This window comes from Piliocolobus tephrosceles, chromosome 8 (genome assembly GCF_002776525.5).
Source record: "Piliocolobus tephrosceles isolate RC106 chromosome 8, ASM277652v3, whole genome shotgun sequence".
NCBI lineage: Eukaryota > Metazoa > Chordata > Mammalia > Primates > Cercopithecidae > Piliocolobus > Piliocolobus tephrosceles.
Genome location: NC_045441.1, coordinates 6,573,716 through 6,588,025, shown reverse-complemented (window position 1 = coordinate 6,588,025; position 14,310 = coordinate 6,573,716). Strand labels below are relative to the sequence as shown.

Sequence of the window (14,310 nt, the reverse complement as noted above, 5' to 3'; positions counted from 1 at the left end):
GTATTACTAAAAGTCCCAAGGCTATTCTAAATTTGGAGAATATTAATGTAGAGCATGCTTTGTACACAAGTGCCTCCCAATCCTTACTGCACATCATTACCCAAGAAGCTCTTAGAAATAACTGTCCTCGGCCGGGCACGGTGGCTCGCGCCTGTAATCTCAGCACCTCAGGAGGCCAAGACGGGTGAATCGCCTGAGGTCAGGAGTTCAAGACCAGCCTGGCCAACATGGTGAAACCCCGTCTCTACTAAAAGTACAAAAATTAGCCAGGTGTGGTGGTGCATGCCTATAATCCCAGCTACTCGGGAGGCGGAGGCAAAATTGCTTGAACCTGGGAGGCAGAGGTTGCAGCAAGCCGAGATCACACCACTGCACTCCAGCCTGGGCGACAGAGTGAGATTCTGTCTCAAAGACAGAAAAAAAAAAAAAGGAAAGGGAAAGGGAAGGAAAGGAAAAGAACTGTCTTGTCGCATCCAGAGATGTGATTTTCTATGTGTGAGAAAACATTTTAAATGGCTTTTTCAAGGCATGGTAAATCTAAGCACTGGCAGCTAGCCTGCGAATGTAACAAACCGCATGGCTCATCCACCTAGAAGATCACAATAAGCGAACAGGATGTAAAGGAGAAGTCAGCCCATAAAAGGGAAGACAGTTTCGTTATTGGAAAATCCAAACTTAAGTGGGGAAGGGACCAGGGTATAACCTTCTAAGGGGATAATGCAACTCAGGCTACTTCTGGGAAGATCCGTAACCCTGTAGTCCTTGACCAATGAGGAACCGAGAGGTAGGGACTTGCACGCTAGGAGATAAATTACCTGTTGTAACTGCCCTGGGTGTACCTGCCTACCAGACACACGACCTTACAAGACTGCTATTAAAAGTCTGACTTTCACTGTTCTTTGTGCCTCCAAGTTCATTCTTTGGGTTTGGATGGGTGAGTATGCTTCTTACACTATGAAAAAACTTTGATTTATTTTTTAAAGACAGAGTCTCGCTGTGTTGCCAGGCTGGAGTGCAGTGGTGCCATCTTGGCTCACTGTAACCTCCGCCTCTCAGGTTCAAGCAATTCTCCTGCCTCAACCTCCCGAGTAGCTGGGACTACAGGTGCACGCCACCATACCCAGCTAATTTTTGTATTTTTAGTAGAGACGGGGTTTCACCATACTGGCCAGCATGGTCTCAATCTTTTGACCTCGTGTTCTGCCTGCCCTGGCCTCCCAAAGTGCTGGGATTACAGGCATGAGCCACCACGCCCAGCCAACTTGAATATTTCTTAAAAGCTCCCAGATAACTCATATGTATTAGCCAGAGTTAGGAACTAATAAATCACACTAAATGGCTTTATTTAAGCAACGAGTGCAGACCCAAAACATCTCTCAAACTATTCCTATGCCAGAGAAAAACGGAACCTGTAACGGGGAGAGGGAAGATTCTATTATAATAAAAACTAAAAAATGGGTTAAAACTTTTCTTACTTTAAAAGTAATAATTTTAACTTTGTATTTTAATGTATAAATTCCTCTTTTTTAGCTTTGATCATTGTTTCAGCTACACTTGAACTGGAGAGAAATCAGAAATAAAGGTGGAAGCTAATAGCTTGGATATGTCTTTATGACAGAGTAGAAAACCCTAAAAACTGCTGACATTTGACATTATATGATCAAGGAACAAAGTCTGGATGCTTGGTTCCAAACTTTGATGGACTGCCTTCACAGATACAATTCTTGACAAATTCTAGAACAGTTCTAGAACTGAACTGAAACATCATAAAGAGCTGAAACTGACCAATTCCATAACAACATTTTCCCCTGAAGTCTTAACGTTTTTCTCATGGGGAATATACCCAGGAAAGGAAGCAGAGACCTGGTGGTTGACAGTGCCATGTCCCTGGAAGATGGCCCATCCGCAGCACTTCACTCGAAACTCTATGAAGCCATCATGAGAGAAGACTGCACCACGATCGAGGCACTCCTGAGAAATCACCCTGTCAACCAGCCCATCACCATTCTGCCCAACTCCACCAGCAGCAGATTACTTCTGAGCCAGGTACCCTCTTTTCTGCTCAGTCACTTCTGGAAAAAAGTCAGGCTGCTTAGAAAGGAGCAGCATCTAAAGCTGGTGCAACTGCTGAGCTCACAGCCCTTACGAGGCACAACCCCAGCTCACTCCACACACACTGCAGTGCTCCCAAAAGCCCGCAAAGCCTCCCCTGCACATGTCACACACAAACCAACATGAGAAAACACCAGATCCTGTGTGGCTGGAAGACCATTCATGTCACCTCTCAAACATAACCATGGTGCTAATCTCCGAGTTTATTAGTTTATTAGTCTCCGAGTCAAATTAGTTTTCCCCTTTTTTGGCCAGATGCGGTGGCTCATGCCTATAATCCCAGCACTTTGGAAGGCCGAGGTGGGTGGATCACCTGAGGTCAGGAGTTTGAGACCAGCCTGGCCAGCATGGCAAAACCCCGTCTCTACTAAAAATACAAAAATTAGCCGGGCACGGTGGCAGGAGCCTGTAATCTCAGCTACTCAGATGGCTGAGGCAGGAGAACCACTTGAACTTAGGAGGCAGAGGTTGCAGTGAGCTGAGATCGTACCACTGCACTCTCTAGCCTGGATGACAGAGCAAGACTCCATCTCAAACAAACAAACAAACAAAACATAGTTTTTCCCTTTTTAATATATACATTTTCAGTTTCTAAATGTTTATACAATGATTATTACCTTTACAATTAAATTTTTTTTTTCAAAAAGGAAGTCACCCTCTCTTGTACCCTACTGTCTTGTCTTATAGCCACGGTGTAAAACCACTACTTACATGTGTGTATTTTAAGAGTTGGCGGCCGGGCGCGGTGGCTCAAGCCTGTAATCCCAGCACTTTGGGAGGCCGAGATGGGCGGATCACGAGGTCAGGAGATTGAGACCACCCTGGCTAACACGGTGAAACCCCGTCTCTACTAAAAAAAAATACAAAAAACGAGCCAGGCGAGGTGGCGGGTGCCTGTAGTCCCAGCTACTCGGGAGGCTGAGGCAGGAGAATGGCGTGAACCCGGGAGGCGGAGCTTGCAGTGAGCTGAGATCCAGCCACTGCACTCCAGCCTGGGCGACAGAGCAAGACTCCGTCTCAAAAAAAAAAAAAAAAGTTGGCACAAACAGCTCTACTAATCATAGACAGAACATATGCTGCATTATATTTGAAAACCCTTAAGATTCAGGTTTTACTGCTGATAATACGACTTTGGCAACGACACAGCACCTACTTGTCCATCACCCTGTGGGTTAATTTAAGGACTAAGTGACTTCATAGCAAGTACCATTAATATCACACCACGGGCTCTTCAGAAGAATCAACTTTCAAAACTTTCCAAAGCTTTCGAGTGTTATTTCTGTTGCCTCAGTAAATGTGCGTTTCTATAAAACACAGATTTTATAGTAGGGAATCCACTGAGTTTTGATCATTTAAAACAGGGTAGTAGAAAAGGAAACTTTCAATGCACATACCAGAAAAACAGTGAGCCAATGAGACAGTAAATAAATGTACTGCCTTTGAAATGGCAAGCTAACACAAACAGTATTTTTAACTACACAGGGCCACTTGTAATGTGTTTTGTTTTCCCTCCAAAGCAGACAGAGTCCATCATCCCCATCCATCTGGCTGCCAAGTACCACAAGGCCCAGAGTCTGCTCTGCTTGTTACAGCATGGTGCTGACCCAGAAGTCAGGTAAGTTAACTCCACCGAAAATCATGTCTTTTTTCTTCTGTTTTTTTTTTTTGAGGCAGGGGTCTCGCTCTGTCACCCAGGCTGGAGTGCAGTGGCACAATCTCGCCTCACTGCAACCTCTACTTCCTGGGTTCAAGAGCTTCTCCCACCTCAGCCTCCCAAGTAGCTGGGACTACAGGCGTGCACCACCATGCACAGCTAACTTTTGTATTTTTAGTAGAGACAGGGTTTAACCATGTTGGCCAGGCTGGTCTTGAACTACTGGCCTCAAGTGATCCACCTGCCTCGGCCTCCCAAAGTGCTGGGATTACAGCCTTCAGCCACAGCACCCAGCCTCACTGGCAATCATTTCTAAGTGAGGATATACCTGATATAGATTTTTTTCAGTTCATACATTTTTTTTCCACTTAGGTTTGGACATGTTCATTCTTCAAGGTGACAGACTACACATTATCATGTTATGAATGAACCAATGTCTTTACTGAGTAGATGAGATAATCTGAAACACTGAGAAAAATCCAACATCACAAACATTTTGCCAAATTAATGCACATTCTGAGGATTAAGTGCTCAATGGTGGTGTTGTGAGGAATGCAGTAAAGTCCTTGCCATGGCCCTCAACAAGTTTAACCACCAAAGTTAGGTGTTAAAAATAAAATATAGGTAGACAATAGATTTTCTTTTTTGTTTGTTTTTTGAGATGGAGTCTGACTCTGTCGCCCAGGCTGGAGTGCAATGGTACAATCTCGGCTCACTGCAAGCTCCGCCTCCCGGGTTCATGCCATTCTCCTGCCTCAGCCTCCCAAGTAGCTGGGACTACAGGCGCCCGCCACCATGCCTGGCTAATTTCTTGTATTTTTAGTAGAGACAGGGTTTCACCGTGTTAGCCAGGATGGTCTCGATCTCCTGACCTCGTGATCCACCCACCTCAGCCTCCCAAAGTGCTGGGATTATAGGCGTGAGCCACCGTGCCCGGCTGATAATAGATTTTGTTGTTTATTACTCTCCACTAAGTTCACCTTGTGCACCACTGTATTTCCACCACCTCAACCAAATCAATGCCTGACACTTAGCAAGTGCCCAGTAATACTATCTGAGTGAATAAAAGAATTAAGTAGTAATTGATGACAGTGACTCACGCCTGTAATCCCAGCACTTTGGGACCCCGAGGTGGGTGGATCATGAGGTCAGGAGTTTGAGACCAGCCTGACCAACATGGTGAAACCCCATCTCTACTAAAAATACAAAAATTAGCCAGGCGTGGTGGCAGGCGCCTGTAATCCCAGCAACTAGGGAGGCTGAGGCAAGAGAATCACTTGAACCCACGAGGCAGCAGTTGCAGTGAGCCGAAATCACGCCACTGCATTCCAGCCTGGGCTACAGAGCAAGACTCCATCCCAATAATAATAATAATAATAGAACTTCTTACCCCAAATCCTTCCCACGCTCCAGAAGAACCCACCCGACCTGCTTGCTCCCAGACTCTCCCTGAGCACCTCACCCCAGCTCTGCAAGTCCTCTCGAAGTCCCTTCCACATCTCCATCATCACAGACTCGCCCCGTTCTCCTCAGGGGACCCTTTCCTACCCTGCATACCGCATGCGCTATGTGAGGCTTCTGCACCCCTCTAGAACTCTGCCGGCTTCCAGTATTTACTGAGCTGTTTCACTGTTTCACGTCTATCTTCCCTGATAGACTGTAAGCCCTACAAAGGTAGGGGCCACCTGCTGTTTCACCATATCCATAGCCCAGGGCCTCATGCTAAACAAATATATGTGAACTAAAATCATTTTCTAATTTTAGCAGAGCAGTTAGATTTACATAATAAACCTTCCCTTTCCTCTGCCAAAACAAAGGAATTTTTGGAAGTGCTTCTGCGACGAGGGCCAAGTTGTAAAATGCTCATTCCACCTGGCTTGGAGCAGGGAATGAACTTTGGAATGATCACGGGTCTTCAAATTCAACCCGTCACTTCTTCTGCTCCCTACACACTCACGCATAAAAATGTCAGGTAGGAGAGCAGAGACAGAGCCACTAAGAAAGGAGTCAACGGGAGTTCGGGCCTTCACGGCTCACTTCTATGGTGATAACAGATCACACTCAAGTCCACACAATTTCACGGAAAGCCAGTAACCCAGCCCAGCACTACGTGAGGTGCCAGGCTACAGTAATCACTAAGACACAGCCTTGAAGGGACACAGCCCTAGCGGGGACAGCACGGGTAAAAACAGGCTGCTCCAAGAAACTGGGCCTCCTTCACGACATTGTAAAAAAGTGAAAAGAATTTTTCAAAAAAAAAAAAAAAAATGTATATATACAAAAAATGAAGCTAGGCCCCATCGTGTAGGGATGCGTCCCACCACATCCCCCAAAAAACCCTGGGATAGCGAGAAACTACCCAGCAATACAGATTGTGAAACACATCCTTAAGGTAATTAAAGGGTCTGACTTCAAATAAATATTGGCTTCTTAAGCATTAACTGTTCACGTAGAGCCATTCCCACTGTGAACTCAGTGTAACGTGTAATCAATACCCATTCCAGGGACATGACGGGCCTCACCACACTCAACTTAATGCTACTGCACTGGCCAGTCACTTCCACCACGTGGGCAAAACCAGGCAACAGAATGCACAGGATCCTAACAGACATTCAGAATAACGCCATCACGTGTCTCCGCATCTTGTGTGCACACGGGGCTCAAGTTAACGCTCAAGGGGAAAGCAACAAACGTTCACCACTCCACCTGGCCATAGCATATGGTTGCTATCCAGTTCTCTCCATTTTGGCCCAAAATGGTGCCGATGTCAATGCTATTAATGAAGCCAGCATGACGCCCCTTCACATGGCCGCAAACATGCTGAATAAGGAGATGATGGAAACGCTCATTGCCTGTGGAGCAAACGTCAACTGTGCTGTCTCTTCCACGGGAAACACGCCCCTGAAGCTTGCAGTGTGCACCGCATCAAGCAAAGCAGGCCGACTGCTCGGGGCGGGGGTCAGCTGCATCCATCTGCTGCTCACTCACGGAGCCAAAGTCAACGCCCAGGACTACAAAGGCCAAACAGCCATCCACGAGGCATGCTTTGGAGGCAGAGAGGCAATCATCAATCTCCTGCTTGACTTTGAAGCAAATGTTAACATTTTAACAAGAAACGGGGAATCTCCAATTTATATGTACCTTCAGCGCAGTTTCAACGTAAGAGATACGGCACTTCTGGCCAGGCTACTTTATCACGCTTATCCTCTGAGAATGACCAATAACCAAGGAATTCTCCCTGCAGGAATCATGCTACCAGAATTCCGCCTCTTAAGGGACACCCTAATAAAGCAATCGCGAAAACCTTTATCCCTACAGGGTATCTGCAAAAGAAACATCAGGAATATTTACGGGGAGAAATACAAACAGCACTTGAAGCAACTTCTCCCGGTGACGATATGGAATTCTGTCTACTGCTGTTACGACCTGGCATACCTCCTGAAACAAGACCTCCCAGCTTCATAGCAGCAGAGACTTTCAGCCACTCAAACTGCATTTTCTGGCTAGACATGTCCCAGAAAATGCTTAACCTATCACCTTTGACATCCCAAATGTACAAACTACTGGTTCTTGAACACTTTCCAAACAATAAAATGATGTGCGTATTAACATTTTTGTTCCTAGGTTTGTTTTTTCGTGCCCTTTCCATGATTTAACTTCGGGCTGAAAAGTAAGCAAATTAATGTCAGTCTCTGCAGCCAAAGACACAAATGTATTTTCTCTCTTGATAGTCTTTTGTGGATAAAAACCAAATAGTCATTACAGACTTTTTTAAAACAGCAAAAAAAAAAAAAAAAACTTCCCATTTTGTTAAACTTTAAGATGAATAATTACAGAGTTTACCTCTAAGTCTGCAACAATAAATAAGTATTTCTGTCAGCACTAAGTACATTTAGCACCACTGATTTTACCAGTACTCAGAGAACACTTACTACCTGAAAACAAGTACTCATACTCCACAGAGGATTTTCAAATGCCCAAAAATTACTACTTTAAAAAAGTCAACTTACAACCAAGTGTACTGGCTCACACCTGTAATACCAGCACTTTGGGAGGTCGAGATGGGAGGATCATTTGAGCCCAGGAGTTCAAGATCAACCTGGGCAACACAGCAAAACTCCATCTCTACAAAAAACTTGGCCAGGCACAGTGGCTCATGCCTGTAATCCCAGCACTTTGGGAGGCCAAGGCGGGCGAATCACGAGGTCAGGAGATCGAGACCATCCTGGCTAACACAGTGAAAACCCATCTCTACTAAAAATACAAAAAATTATCTGGGCGTGGTGGTGGGCACCTGTAGTCCCAGCTACTTGGGAGGCTGAGGCAGGAGAATGGTGTGAACCCGGGAGGCGGAGCTTGCAGTGAGCCGAAATTGTGCCACTACACTCCAGCCTGGGCAACAGAGTGAGACTCTGTCTCAAAAAAAAAAAAATTCAAAAATTAGCTGGGCAAGGTAGCACATGCCTGTAGTCTCAGCTACCAGGGAGGCTGAGGTGGGAGGATCGCGTGAACCTAGGCGTTGGAGGCTGCAGTGAGCTGTAATCACGCCACTGCATTCCAGCGTGGGTGACAGAGTGAGACGCTGTCTCAAAAAAAAAAAAAAAAAAATTCAACCTAATGTTTTCTCACTCTGGATCTATCGAACAATGATTTGTCTGACAGTAATTATAACCTCCTAAACAAATGAACTAGGACATGTAATCTTATTTAATTCAATGTACCAACATCAAGTCATCCCTGATACAAAGCCACCACTGCTTTCAATGATTTCATCACCCCCACTTACCTTCAGATCTCGATGCACAATTCCCATGTTATGTATGTAAAACACACCTTCTACCAATTCTTGAAAAATTTTTGTTGCAACATTGGCCATAACGTAAGGACCTTGAAGTAAAAAAAAATAGCTTTATTTCTGTAATTTGTTTACTCATTACATTGGCATTTAAATATTAATATCGTTCTAAATACATTAACATCTAACACTTAAGAACAATCAGATTTTCAAAAGTCAAGGCAGAATGGTCTGAAACCTAGAAATAAGCAGAAAGGGTTCCTTAGCTAGCAAACAAACCATCACAAAGCAGCACTCAACAGCTGATGGACTCTGTCAACCAGAAAGAAAGCACCTCTAACTTCACTCAGAGCCCTCCCCTGTACTAATGACTTTTTAAATAATTCTTGGGTATCAGGCAACTAGATGTGATAAAGTTTAAGTTATCTTCAACTCTTGACATTCTGGGATTTAATGCTAATAAATCTGGTATCCTAGCCCACAGAGGATTAAAGATATTATTACAAATAATGGAGTAAGAAAAAAGATAAAACATGTTAGTTCCAGGAGTACGAGTCAATCATCCGGAATGCCTCACTTTCCAAAAATGACACAGCATATGGCCACAAAATGTAAGTCCATTAATTCATCTATTAAAATGATGACATACATTTAGAGGATGGAGAGGTTTTATAGGACTAACATAAAAATTGGTAGAGAAGGCCGGGCGCGGTGGCTCAAGCCTGTAATCCCAGCACTTTGGGAGGCCAAGACGGGCGGATCACGAGGTCAGGAGATCGAGACCATCCTGGCTAACACGGTGAAACCCCGTCTCTACTAAAAAATACAAAAATCTAGCTGGGCGAGGTGGCAGGTGCCTGTAGTCCCAGCTACTCGGGAGGCTGAGGCAGGAGAATGGCGTAAACCCGGGAGGCGGAGCTTGCAGTGAGCTGAGATCCAGCCACTGCACTCCAGCCCGGGCAACAGAGCGAGACTCCGTCTCAAAAAAAAAAAAAAATTGGTAGAGAAAAAGTTCTGGCCAAGCGCAGAGGCTCACGCCTAAAATCTCAGCACTCTGTGAGGCGGGGACAGGAGGATTGCTTGAGACCAGGAGTTGCAGACCAGCCTGGGCAGGATAATGAGACCTGGTCTCTACAAAATTTTTTTTTTCAAAATCAGCCAGACATAGTGGCAAGCACCTGTAGTCCCAGCTACTCAGGAGGCTGAGGTGGGAGGATCGCTTGAGCCAGGGAGGCCAAGGCTATAGTGAGCAGTGAATGCACCACTGCACTCCTGCCTGAGCAACAAACAGAGCAAGGCTCTGTCTCAAAAAAATAAAACAAAATAAAAAAAAAGGAAAATGAAAACAAAGCACCTGGAGGCAACTCCTACATGAGATGGGGAAGATGTGACTGTGTCTATTTCCTGGCCCGGCAGACCCAGATGGTACTCACAGGCAGACTCGTCCACACACTCCCGGCTGCGCTTGTTTCTCTCGGCTATCCAGTCCCACAGCGAGAGCTCACACAGCTGCATCTGGATGTGCAGCATCAGGTGGTACTGGGCCTAGGAGAGGAGGTAGTGCCGGCTCCCATCTTTGCACAATTCACTCGCATTATTCATTTAGCCAACAAATACTCATCTGCCTATTCTGGGCCAAGACAGTAGGCCTCTAGGGAAGTCATTTAATCTGTGTGGACTTCCCTTTGCAAGACAGAACTGCTGAGGACACAGGCCCACCCAAGAAGGCCAAAGTCTAATGAAAGCAACAGATAAGGAGAGCGATAATTAAAACAGGGTGTTGTAATACCAGCAGAAGGGGGGGCCAGGCTGAAGTCAGGCAGGAGTCCAGTGGTAGAAACTCTCAACTGTGACCCGGAGTAACTGGTCCTGAAACTGGGCTGCTTGCTACATAAACAGTTTTTAAAGCTAAGAGAAAGCAACAAAGAATGGCTGTATGATATTCTACTACTCTATATATTTCTACAAAGTATATATACTTTGTCTGGCTTCACATTGTACATAACTAGTAACTTATTCAATAAAAAGGTAAGCAAACATTAAGCTTACTGTAGCCCACTGTATATACCATCTGATTGAGGCATCTAACAAAATTTTCCAAATAAAATACAGAGAAATGAATCAATTCTGATTAAAAGTCCCCCAAACTCAAATCATCCAGATTCAGGTGAAAGTGTTCAAAGTTCTATGTTTCATAAAAAAGCACAGACTCAGCCAGGTGCGGTGGCTCACACCTGTAATCCCAGCACTTTGGAAGGCCAAGGCGGGCAGATCATGAGGTCAGGAGTTCGAGACCAGCCTGATCAACATAGCGAAACCTCGTCTCTACTAGAAATACAAAAAAATTAGCCAGGCATGGTGGCGGGCGCCTGTAGTCCCAGCTACTCAGGAGGCTGAGGCAGGAGAAGCACTTGAACCTGGGAGGTGGAGGTTGCAGTGAGCCGAGATCGCACCATTGCACTCTAGCCTGGGCGACAGAGCAAGATTTTTTGGAGACTCTGTTTCCAAAAAAATAAATAAATAAAATAAAAGCACAGGCTCGGTTGTGTGCAGTGGCTTATGCCTGTAATCCCAGCACTTTGGGAGGCTGAGGTGGGCGGATCACCTGAGGTCAGGGGTTCAAGACCAGCCTGGCCAACATGGTGAAACCCTGTCTCAACTAAAAATACAAAAAAATTAGCTGGGCAAGGTGGTGGGTGCCTGTAATCCCATCTACTCGGGAGGCTGAGGCAGGAGAATCGCTTGAACCCAGGAGGCAGAGGTTGCAATGAGCCGAGATCATGCCACTGTACTCCAACCTGGGTGACAAGAGCAAAACTTTGTCTCAAATAAAAAAACAGGCTCAGAAACACATATTCTATGACAAGAATTAATTCTGCACTGTGTCTATGTAGATGGTATACGCAGTTTTATAATCCTAACAAGACAGATTATGTGTAGACCCTGTTAATTTTCATGGTTTTAGATTGATTGATTGATTGATTGATTATTTATTTATTTATTTATTTAGAAAGAGTCTTGCTCTTGTCACCCAGGCTACAGTGCAGTGGCGCAATCTTGGCTCGTTGCAACCTCCACCTCCCAGGTTCAAGCGATTCTCCTGCCTCAGCCTTCTGAGTAGCTGGGACTACAGGCACACACCATCACGCCTGGCTAATTGTTGTATTTTTAGTAGAGACGAGGTTTCACCTTGTTGGCCAGGCTGGTCGCAAACTTCTGATCTCAGGTGATCTGCCCTCAGCCTCCTAAACTGCTGAGATTACAGGCGTGAGCCACCGCACCCAGCCCAATGTTCCTGGTTTTAATATTACTACTTAAAATACTGGTGAAAGCATGGTGGCAGCATGACCATGGAAGGAGGGTTATATCAGTATAACCCTCAACAAGAGCATCCTGAAAACTACAACTAAAATAAAATCAATTTTAAAACGAAAAAGAGTATCCTGAATACTGACCTGGTAATCCTACTGGGACTCACCTAAAGTCATGCTACAAAATCTTTTTGCATAAATATATCTTTAGGGCATGATGCTAACATACAACAGAAACAGAGTGTGAGTGAGGCCGCTAACTCCAGGGTACACACTAAAGATGATCTGGAGCTGAAAATGGCCAGGGAGGGGGGAGGCCAGAAAAGGATGTGGAGGAGTTAAGTAAGTGAAGAAGGGAGAACCGAACACAAAGGTCACATGGCAAGGGGAACATGGCTAGCACAAGAGACCGAACGCAGGGCAGAAGTGCCGGAGCTGAGAGTGGGTGAGAGAAGGCCACACACCTGCACAGTCCTCAATACAATCACTACTGGACAAACTAGGAAGGTCTGGGAAAGTAATCTACCTCTGTCTGACCCAAAAAGTTGACATTTTCTTCGGAAGATTCTTCGGTGGATGTGAAACTATCCTCTAGGTGGGAATTACGCCTGAGTGGCAGCTGCTGTTCCACAATTGAACCGGTAGACAAACCAGCCGAGTCATTTTCCTGGAGCTCCAGGGTTGACTCAAGTTCACCAGAGTCTCTTATGACTAAACTGGTGGTATACTTCACCGACTTGTTATTCTGATTTTCAGTGTCAGATTCTCCAAAGCGTTTTCCTTTTTCTGGGGTGGGCTCAGCAAAGACAATGGATGAGCTGCTACTTTCATCATTTTTAACATCATATTGTTCTCTGAAAAAAAAAAAAAAGTAAACATAAAAGTCAATGGGCTGAGCGCACGGGATCATGCCTGTAATCCCACACTTTGGGAGGCCAAGGCGGGCGGATCACTTAAGGTCAGGAGTTAGAGACCAGCCTACCCAACATGGTAAAACCCCATCTCAACTAAAAAATACAAAAATTAGCCGGGTATAGTGGCATACGCCTGTAATCCCAGCTACTGGGAAGGCTGAGGCAGGAAAATGACTTGAATCCAGGAGGTGGAGGTTGCAGTGAGCCGAGATCGTGCCACTGTACTCCAGCCTGGGCGACGAAGTGAGTGAGACTCCGTCTCCAAAAAAAAAAAAAAAAAAAAGTTGGCCAGGTGCAGTGGCTCACACCTGTAATCCCAGCACTTTGAATGGCCAAGGCAGGCAGATCACAAGGTCAGAAGTTCGAGATCAGCCTGGCCAATATGGTGAAATACCATCTCTACTAAAAAGTACAAAAATTGGCCAGGCATGGTGGCATGCACCTATAGTCCCAGCTACTCAGAAGGCTGAGGCAGGAGAATTGCTTGAACCTGGGAGGCAGAAGTTGCAGTGAGCCGAGATCACGCCACTGCACTCCAGCATGGCCAACAGAGTAAGACTCCGCCTCAAAAAAAAAAAAAAAAAAGTCAATGTACAGGTCTGGAACAGTGGCTCTCGCCTGTAATCCCAACACTTTGGTAGGCCAAGGCGGGAGGATCACTTGAGCTCAGGAGTTGGAGGCTAGACTGAGCAACATGGCAAAACCCCATCTCTACAAAAAAAAAACACAAAAATCAGCCAGACATGGTAGCACAAACCTGTAATCCCAGCTACTGAGGCAGCTAAGGTGGGAGGATTGCTTGAGTCTAGGAGTTGGAGGTTGCAGTGAGTTGAGATCATACCACTGCACTCCAGCCTGGGCAAAAGAGCGAGACCCTGTCTCAACAAAAATAATAAAAAATAGGCCAGGCGCAGTGGCTCACACCGGTAATCCCAGCACTTTGGGAGGCCAAGGTAGGCAGATCACCTGAGTTCAGGAGCTCGAGACCAGCCTGCCCAATATGGTGAAACCCCGTCTCTACTAAAAATACAAAACTTAGCCAGGCATAGTGGTCCAGGTCTATAATCCCAGCTACTGGGGAGGCTAAGTCAGGAGGATCGCTTGAACCTGGGAGGCAGAAGTTGCAGTGAGCTGAGATCACGTCACGGTACTCCAGCCTGGGCAATAAAGCAAGAATCCATCTCAAAAAAAAAAAAAAAAATACTGACAGGAAATATCTGAAAGGAAGAAATAATTTAACATTTTGTAATGAAAATAAGCAAAGTTGAAAACACTCCTCCTGAGGTCCTTGTAGCAAAAGACGAAGATAGCTCAATGCAGGCCAGGCACGATGGTTCACACCTGTAATTCCAGCACTGTGGGAGGCCGAGGCGGGCGCATCACAAGGTCAGGAGATCAAGACCACCCTGGCTAACATGGTGGAACCCTGTGTCTACTAAAAATACAAAAAATTAACCAGGTGTGCTGGTGGGCGCCTACAGTCCCAGCTACTGGGGAAGCTGAGGCAGGAGAATCGCTGGAACA

At 45.6% G+C, this 14,310-nt stretch overlaps 2 protein-coding genes across 8 annotated transcripts in view; one reads left to right on the top strand and one right to left on the bottom strand.

The window, feature by feature from the left end:
* The window catches only part of EIF2AK1 (eukaryotic translation initiation factor 2 alpha kinase 1), a 38,930-nt gene that overhangs the window by 6,383 nt on the left and 18,237 nt on the right, over window positions 1-14,310 (bottom strand). For all 7 annotated transcript variants that reach the window (XM_023197774.3, XM_023197778.3, XM_023197775.3 and 4 more), the window contains exons 9-11: window positions 12,399-12,726; window positions 9,995-10,106; window positions 8,553-8,653 (exon numbers count right to left, since the gene is read on the bottom strand). In XM_023197774.3, the coding sequence (XP_023053542.2) occupies window positions 8,553-8,653; window positions 9,995-10,106; window positions 12,399-12,726 (541 nt within the window). The remainder of the gene's footprint in view (window positions 1-8,552; window positions 8,654-9,994; window positions 10,107-12,398; window positions 12,727-14,310) is intronic.
* Window positions 1,536-7,375, top strand: ANKRD61 (ankyrin repeat domain 61). The gene is made up of 3 exons (XM_023197782.3): window positions 1,536-2,046; window positions 3,630-3,727; window positions 6,271-7,375. The coding sequence occupies exons 1-3, from the start codon at window positions 1,831-1,833 to the stop codon at window positions 7,229-7,231; spliced, it is 1,275 nt and encodes a 424-aa protein (XP_023053550.1). The 5' UTR covers window positions 1,536-1,830; the 3' UTR covers window positions 7,232-7,375.